General features: G+C 44.9%; 1 protein-coding gene across 1 annotated transcript in view; it reads left to right on the forward strand.

The window, feature by feature from the left end:
• Positions 1 to 6,644, forward strand: part of kif20ba (kinesin family member 20Ba) — a 47,258-nt gene extending 40,614 nt beyond the window's left edge. The window contains exons 28-33 of the mRNA XM_080781739.1: positions 132 to 209; positions 799 to 996; positions 2,826 to 2,891; positions 3,621 to 3,711; positions 6,084 to 6,226; positions 6,358 to 6,644. Of these exons, the coding sequence (XP_080637865.1) occupies positions 132 to 209; positions 799 to 996; positions 2,826 to 2,891; positions 3,621 to 3,711; positions 6,084 to 6,226; positions 6,358 to 6,426 (645 nt within the window). The 3' untranslated portion in view covers positions 6,427 to 6,644. The remainder of the gene's footprint in view (positions 1 to 131; positions 210 to 798; positions 997 to 2,825; positions 2,892 to 3,620; positions 3,712 to 6,083; positions 6,227 to 6,357) is intronic.
• The last annotated feature ends 3,356 nt before the right edge of the window (positions 6,645 to 10,000 follow it).

The raw sequence follows: 10,000 nt of genomic DNA on the forward strand, positions 1-10,000 counted from the left end.
ATAAACCCCGGAAAACGTAGTCTACGGTTATATGGCGGGCTCCGTGTTCAATTAAATGAGGTGGCACGTTGCCCTATGATGTCATGTCATTAGCATAATTAATGAATGATAACTGTGTCTCTGTGTGGCAGAATGCGTCTGACGGCCACAGATCCAACATGGAGGACGACGACCGTGTCAAAGAGCCGAGAGTCTCTGCAGCCAATCAGGTGAGATTATGATGATACGACCAGCCAATCAGGTGAGATTATGATGATACGACCAGCCAATCAGGTTAGATTATGATGATACGACCAGCCAGTCAGGTGAGATTATGATGATACGACCAGCCAATCAGGTGAGATTATGATGATACGACCAGCCAATCAGGTTAGATTACGATGATACGACCAGCCAGTCAGGTGAGATTATGATGATACGACCAGCCAATCAGGTGAGATTATGATGATACGACCAGCCAATCAGGTTAGATTATGATGAAGACATTTAGTAGAATCATCTAAATGGGTTAAGAGTGTCTGCTTAATGCCTACATTGTAAATGGTGTGTGTTGTTGCAGACGGTTCTAGATGTGATAACAGATTGTGTGTGTGTGTGTGTGTGTGTGTGTGTGTGTGTGTGTGTGTGTGTGTGTGTGTGTGTGTGTGTGTGTGTGTGTGTGTGTGTGTGTGTGTGTGTGTGTGTGTGTGTGTGTGTGTGTGTGTGTGTGTGTGTGTGTGTGTGTGTGTGTGTGTGTGTGTGTGTGTGTGTGTGTGTGTGTGTGTGTGTGTGTGTGTGTGTGCGTGCGTGCGCGTGCAGGGTTCGATGGTCCTGGACTCGTCCCAGATCTCCACGGAGAACGGGCGCCGGCGTCGCTTCCCCAAAGCGGAGGTGGAGATCTCCTTCAGCCCGCTGACGCCCAACCGGCTGGCGCTGAGGAGGCCCGGGGAGGCCGCCGTCACCAACCTCAAGATCACACGCTCCACACGCAAGAGGCGGAGCGGGGACATGTGGCAGGTGAGCTGGGGGGGAGCACACGCACACACACACACACACACGCACGCACACACCCGCACGCACGCACACCCGCACACACACACGCACACACATACATACACACACACACCCGCACACGCACGCACACACACACCCGCACCCGCACGCACACACGCACACACCCACACCCGCACACACACGCACACACACACACGCACACACACGCACGCACGCAAACACATACACACCCGCACCCGCACGCACGCACACAGGCAAATACACACAAACAACAACAACAAAAAACAACTGCAGGACATAAACAGAAATGTTATCCCATCCCATAATGCTAACCCCTTTTGGTGTTAGCATTATGTTACGCTTTAGCTATTGAAAAATAGCAGATATACAAGCCCACTCGGTGGCGCGCTACGAGCTTGTAGGTCTGCTATTTTTGAAAAATCCAAGAACGACTGACATAGAAACATAGGCTTTTTCAGAAAACTCAGGTCAGAATGGGTTAACTTATAAAACGTGTTATTTTTTTCCTTGGTTTCTAACATGACCGTTGGGTTGTTTTTTTCCCAAGAGCAAAAGTTTGAGGCTGACTAAACGGAAAGTGACTCCAGAGGTACTTTATTTATGATCATATTCAATCACAACATTACCTCCAATAATCATAACCATATCATATTACCTCCAATGATCATAACCATATCATATTACCTCCAATAATCATAACCATATCATATTACCTCCAATGATCATAACCATATCACATTACCTCCAATGATCATAACCATATCATATTACCTCCAATAATCATAACCATATCATATTACCTCCAATGATCATAACCATATCATATTACCTCCAATAATCATAACCATATCATATTACCTCCAATGATCATAACCATATCATATTACCTCCAATGATCATAACCATATCATATTACCTCCAATGATCATAACCATATCATATTACCTCCAATGATCATAACCATATCATATTACCTCCAATGATCATAACCATATCATATTACCTCCAATGATCATAACCATATCATATTACCTCCAATGATCATAACCATATCATATTACCTCCAATGATCATAACCATATCATATTACCTCCAATAATCATAACCATATCGTATTACCTCCAATGATCATAACCATATCATATTACCTCCAATGATCATAACCATATCATATTACCTCCAATAATCATAACCATATCGTATTACCTCCAATGATCATAACCATATCATATTACCTCCAATGATCATAACCATATCATATTACCTCCAATGATCATAACCATATCATATTACCTCCAATGATCATAACCATATCATATTACCTCCAATGATCATAACCATATCATATTACCTCCAATGATCATAACCATATCATATTACCTCCAATGATCATAACCATATCATATTACCTCCAATGATCATAACCATATCATATTACCTCCAATGATCATAACCATATCATATTACCTCCAATGATCATAACCATATCATATTACCTCCAATAATCTCATATTGCCTCTATAATCACATCGTCGTAATTAGCCCCATCATAATTTTTACATAATCTTCGAATCGCAATTCTTGTTCCATAATCGTTTCCATGTTGAAGAAATGCTCGCACCTTTTAAAATATCAAAAAGGCAAACATGGCAGATCTACAAGTTTAAAAATGACAGTGTGTGTGTGTGTGTGTGTGTGTGTGTGTGTGTGTGTGTGTGTGTGTGTGTGTGTGTGTGTGTGTGTGTGTGTGTGTGTGTGTGTGTGTGTGTGTGTGTGTGTGTGTGTGTGTGTGTGTGTGTGCGCGCCATCAGGAGGAGGTAGATGTCGAGAACAAAAGGAATACGAGAACCAAACACACACCAACACACCAGGAACAGGTAACACACACACACACACACGCACGCACGCACGCACGCACACACACACACACACACACACACACACACACACACACACACACACACACACACACACACACACACACACACACACACACTCCCTTCTCTCACGCACACCTCGTAGCACTTGCCCTAGCCTCTTAGATAGGACTTCATGTAGACTCAGATAGTATTTTAAACAGACTTATAGCTCGTTACGTAGACGGCACTAGAATTGCATTTCATGCAGTCGTAGCACTTTATAGTACACATGCATATTGTATAATATAGTATAGTATGTATAGTTGACATATAAGATAATCCACTGTTACATTCTTAGTTTCTACATGATTCATGATCACTACTTTTTATGCATGTGATGTATCGCCATGCTTTTTGTTATTGCTTAACCCATTCTGACCGGGAACCCGTTTTGGTGTTATCATCATGTTATGCTTTAGCTATTGAAAAATAGCAGATCTACAAGCTCATAGCGCGCCACCGAGTGGCGCGCTACGAGCTTGTAGGTCTGCTATTTTTGAAAAATCGAAGAACGACTGTGACATTTTTAGAATCTGATCTCAGGTCAGAATGGGTTCATCAGACCAGTGTGTGTCCAGTGGAAACCTCGTATGAATCTGATCTCAGGTCAGAATGGGTTAATGTAAGTCGCTCTGGATTAAGAGCGTCTGCTAAATGCCTAAATTGTCTCTAACTCTCCTGTTGTAGAAACCTACAGACGGTCACGGCAGGAAGGAAGGAACTCTGAAGAAGATAGGAGGATTCTTACAGAGTTCACCTACCCTGCTGGGGAGTAAAGGTATTACACCCTGGACACTAAGGCCCTCATTTATCAATCGAGTGTAAAATCTGCCACAGATTCGAGTGCAGGTTTCGTAGTACACCCACGTCGCCACGGCATTTATAAAGTGGTCGCAAACAGCTGATCCTTCCTTAATTTCGTTCTGACGTTAATAAATGTGACGGCTGAAATCTATCTGGCACGCCCTATGAAATCAAGCCTCGCCCTCGTTTTTGCGACTGAACACATGAAACACCTGTGGGAACCATGGAAACCATGGAAAAAGGTTTCTCTCGTGCCTTGCATGAATTCAATAAAGTTGTAGGCCTACCCTGTCTGTTTCCCTCTCACCTCGCTTGCCTTGCTGTCATGTCCACGCACGCACCTACATGACACGTACATCGACATCGCATCGCCATGAATGGAATTAGTTTGTAGGCTGGCCTATATACATTTTACCCATTCGTGCGCAGTGCACGGCGAAGGCGTGATACTGCGCACTGCTGTGATATTAAAGTCCTGTGGGTGACTCAGTGATGCCTGCATGAGAGATAGGCTATCATGTCGTCAAGGCAGTCATAATCAACGTTTATGTAGTGATTTGATCATTGATGAACGAATCATAAACATATGGATGAAGGCTTGCCGCTTGCATGTGTGCTGGTATGTGTTGGCGACGCACGCCGCGGTCCCGTCCTCCCGACCCCCGAAAATGATCTCGCTTTTATCTGAACTGTCAAAACTGTCAAAACCTGTCTAAGCACTTATTTAAATGGTGAATGATTAAGCCCCTTGCCTTACAGCCTGCTAGTACTTACTACAAATAGCCAAGCTGTATGCTTGTCATTGTCACTTGGAAATAAAGGCGTGCAGTCCATTTATGCCCTTTTTTTTTATAATATCATATATGCCGCATCACCGCGTGCGCTCCAAAATCATCTCACAAGTGCGCTTGCATAACAAGGCCAGTAAAGCACTGTTTGATTAAGCACAAACTAATATTGCATATACCGTAACTCCAGAAAGACATTGTTGGCCTACTGTAGATTAGGCTACAGTACAGTATATAGGCTACCCATGCATGTTGGGACTCTCCGCAGCTGCATTGCACTATAGGCTACTTTCCAACGTCATGGAAATATTCCAGCACAGACAGCCCAAATCCTTGCATGCATGCGCTCATGCAAAACACTGTTTAAATGGCTTAAATCAAGCGCGATTTTAATTGTAAAGTTGGAAAGCTCCTACAAATTTCATATGACACAAAGACACATCTTGCAGGTCTATTCCTTTTTTCTTTTCTTTTTCTTTTTATGTGTAGCCCATATACATGTATACAGTTTTATATTAACATTTTAGGAGTGAATACATATGTTTCGATGCCTTTGGCAGCCTCTCAGCTGGTCAAACAATGCTGCTCCGCCGTTCTACGACAGAAAAACAAGCGTAAGCAAGCTCACGAGCAGACGTGGGATTTGAACGTTGTCAAGTTCAATTTCAAGCTTTGCCGGAAATGGTAAATGTCGAAAATGTCTGCAATTTCGGCGTGCACCCATATTTTGGCGTACGCACGGTTGATAAATGAGGGCCTAAAACACCCTGGACACTAAAACACCCTGGACAACGCTCCACACGTCCCAGACTCTTCTCCCTTCTCTAAAACACCCTGGACAACACTCCACACGTCCCAGACTCTTCTCCCTTCTCTAAAACACCCTGGACAACGCTCCACACGTCCCAGACTCTTCTCCCTTCTCTAAAACACCCTGGACAACGCTCCACACGTCCCAGACTCTTCTCCCTTCTCTAAAACACCCTGGACAACGCTCCACGCGTCCCAGACTCTTCTCCCTTCTCTAAAACACCCTGGACAACGCTCCACGCGTCCCAGACTCTTCTCCCTTCTCTAAAACACCCTGGACAACGCTCCACGCATCCCAGACTCTTCTCCCTTCTCTAAAACACCCTGGACAACGCTCCACGCGTCCCAGACTCTTCTCCCTTCTCTAAAACACCCTGGACAACGCTCCACGCATCCCAGACTCTTCTCCCTTCTCTAAAACACCCTGGACAACGCTCCACGCGTCCCAGACTCTTCTCCCTTCTCTAAAACACCCTGGACAACGCTCCACACGTCCCAGACTCTTCTCCCTTCCCTAAAACACCCTGGACAACGCTCCACACGTCCCAGACTCTTCTCCCTTCTCTAAAACACCCTGGACAACGCTCCACGCGTCCCAGACTCTTCTCCCTTCTCTAAAACACCCTGGACAACGCTCCACACGTCCCAGACTCTTCTCCCTTCTCTAAAACACCCTGGACAACGCTCCACACGTCCCAGACTCTTCTCCCTTCTCTAAAACACCCTGGACGTGTCTCTGTCTCTGCAGCCAAGAAGATGATGAGTCTGGTCAGCGGTCGAGGTGAAGGCAACGCGGAGCCATTATCGTCGTCGTCGTCACCGCTGGCGAAGAAATCCAAGAAGGTTTACAGACCACAGATCTCCTCTCCGATGGATCTGAACTCTCATACGGTACGCACACACACACGCACGCACGCACACGCACGCACACACACACGCGCACACACACACACATGCACACACACACACACACACACACACACACATGCACACGCACAAACTAACAGATGAATGTCCTCCAGATCATCACCAGCGAGGTTCAGGAGAGAGACGACCTGAAGAGACGGCTTCGAACCCGCACGGGCAGATAGGCCCCGCCCACGCAACGACCCCCTGGGGGTCCCCGCAACGACCCCTGGGGGAGACAGAGGGGACACAGGAGACAGAGGGGACACAGGAGACGGACAGCTGTCTCTTAGATATTGGTGAAGGATGCGTTTGCTGCTAGGATGTAAACACAAACACTTTAAACATGAATGTATGAAAACTGCCTTTTATTAATGTTAGATTAGCACTACTGTAAAGTAGTGACATATCAGTACTGTACAGTAGTGATATATCAGTACTGTACAGTAGTGATATGTCACTACTGTACAGTACTGATATGTCACTACTGTGCAGTAGTGATATACAATCAGAAGCTGATTTTAATTAATGTTAGATTAGCACTACTGTACAGTACTGATATATCACTACTGTACATTAGTGATATATCAGTACTGTGCAGTACTGATAAACAATCAGATGCTGATTTTAATTCACACTACTTTAGAACAAACTCTTTGACACCACATGTCTTATTATTATTCTATCTTATTATCTACGATAATCAATTGATCGATCAAGGGTTAGGGTTGATTGACATGAAGTTAACGCACTTTATTGTGTTTTTGTGCCGAGGAATTAATCCATGTTTAATGGTTCTTTATTTTATTAATACATTATTATTATTAGTCTTTGTTGAACTGACGATAAAATGTGTTATTCCTCAATAACACTAAAATGTGTTATTTGTCAATAACATTAAAATGTGTTATTTGTCAATAACATTAAAATGTGTTATTTGTCAATAACACTAAAATGTGTTATTTCTCTTTATATTAATTACTTTAGGCCTGTAACGTAACACTCCCAGTTCAGCAGATTTTTTTACTGCATTATATTTTGTACAATAATTAAACCATCTTCAAATCAATTCATCAGATTAATTTCTTATGGTGGTACATGTGCTCATTCATCTGTGTTATAATCTGTTTAAGCAGTTCCAGGGGGTCCCCAGGGTTCCAGGGGGTCCCCAGGGTTCCAGGGGGTCCCCAGGGTTCCAGGGGGCCCCCAGGGTTCCAGGGGGCCCCCAGGGTTCCAGGGGGTCCCCAGGGTTCCAGGGGGTCCCCAGCTAAATGATAGTTTGGAACCAAATTGACACTCATGGGTCTGTAACTCTGAGAGTGTACGATATGGAACAAAATTAATGGGTCCATTTGGTTCCATGTGTTACACTCTCAGAGTCACAGAACCGTAAGGGTCCATTTGGTTCCATGTGTTACACTCTCAGTCACAGAACCGTAAGGGTCCATTTGGTTCCATGTGTTACACTCTCAGAGTCACAGAACCGTAAGGGTCCATTTGGTTCCATGTGTTACACTCTCAGAGTCACAGACCCGTAAGGGTCCATTTGGTTCCATGTGTTACACTCTCAGAGTCACAGAACCGTAAGGGTCCATTTGGTTCCATGTGTTACACTCTCAGAGTCACAGAACCGTAAGGGTCCATTTGGTTCCATGTGTTACACTCTCAGAGTCACAGAACCGTAAGGGTCCATTTGGTTCCATGTGTTACACTCTCAGAGTCACAGAACCGTAAGGGTCCATTTGGTTCCATGTGTTACACTCTCAGAGTCACAGAACCGTAAGGGTCCATTTGGTTCCATGTGTTACACTCTCAGAGTCACAGAACCGTAAGGGTCCATTTGGTTCCATGTGTTACACTTATGTGATTGTCATCAAATATTTTAGATTAAAAAATAAGACATTTCAAACGTTCTGACTAAAACTCTCAAACTCGTTATATTTTATTTCAAAGCAACCCCAAAAATCAAGGATTTGGCTGCAGAAACCCAACCTGGCAGGAGTTTGTGCCAACTACCCCCCTACAACAGACAGGGGCCCCCAAACAACAGGGCCCCCATACAACAGTTACAACAGACAGGGGCCCCCATACAACAGACATGGGCCCCATACAACAGTTACAACAGACAGGGGCCCCATACAACAGACATGGGCCCCATACAACAGTTACAACAGACAGGGGCCCCATACAACAGTTACAACAGACAGGGGCCCCATACAACAGTTACAACAGACATGGGCCCCATACAACAGACATGGGCCCCATACAACAGACATGGCCCCATACAACAGTTACAACAGACAGGGGCCCCATACAACAGACATGGCCCCATACAACAGTTACAACAGACAGGGGCCCCATACAACAGACATGGCCCCATACAACAGTTACAACAGACAGGGGCCCCATACAACAGACATGGCCCCATACAACAGTTACAACAGACAGGGGCCCCATACAACAGTTACAACAGACAGGGGCCCCATACAACAGACATGGCCCCATACAACAGTTACAACAGACATGGGCCCCATACAACAGACATGGCCCCATACAACAGTTACAACAGACAGGGGCCCCATACAACAGTTACAACAGACAGGGGCCCCATACAACAGTTACAACAGACAGGGGCCCCATACAACAGACAGGGGCCCCATACAACAGACATGGCCCCATACAACAGTTACAACAGACAGGGGCCCCATACAACAGTTACAACAGACAGGGGCCCCATACAACAGTTACAACAGACATGGGCCCCATACAACAGACATGGCCCCATACAACAGTTACAACAGACATGGGCCCCATACAACAGACATGGCCCCATACAACAGTTACAACAGACAGGGGCCCCATACAACAGTTACAACAGACAGGGGCCCCATACAACAGACATGGCCCCATACAACAGTTACAACAGACAGGGGCCCCATACAACAGTTACAACAGACAGGGGCCCCATACAACAGTTACAACAGACAGGGGCCCCATACAACAGTTACAACAGACAGGGGCCCCATACAACAGACATGGCCCCATACAACAGTTACAACAGACAGGGGCCCCATACAACAGTTACAACAGACATGGGCCCCATACAACAGTTACAACAGACAGGGGCCCCATACAACAGTTACAACAGACATGGGCCCCATACAACAGACATGGCCCCATACAACAGTTACAACAGACATGGCCCCATACAACAGTTACAACAGACAGGGGCCCCATACAACAGTTACAACAGACATGGGCCCCATACAACAGTTACAACAGACAGGGGCCCCATACAACAGTTACAACAGACATGGGCCCCATACAACAGTTACAACAGACAGGGACCCCCATACAACAGACAGGGGCCCCATACAACAGTTACATTTTTACGATAGTTTGTTTAGATATTACAAAAGTTTATTTTACCATGTATACAACGATTAAAGAACATTATGCTGTGGTCTAGGTCAGGGATACTCAAATAGATTTACCTGTGGGCCACATTACAAAAATGGCAAGGGGCCAGTAGATAAAATGAAGACAGTAATGATACTTGATAACTTCTCTCTTTCAATTGCTTTATTTTCGCAAAATGTATCAAAGTACAATGTGCATGCACACAATATGTAAATAAATAAATGTGTTACATTTTCTTGCATAAACACAAAGAGCTGTTTCCATAACTGCACAAATTATTGCACATAACATGAGTAGCTGTTATAACATAACATGAGTAGCTCTTTGCCTGCCTGCCTG

This window comes from Protomyctophum bolini (genome assembly GCF_963924005.1).
Source record: "Protomyctophum bolini genome assembly, chromosome: 14".
NCBI classification, from domain to species: Eukaryota; Metazoa; Chordata; class Actinopteri; order Myctophiformes; family Myctophidae; genus Protomyctophum; species Protomyctophum bolini.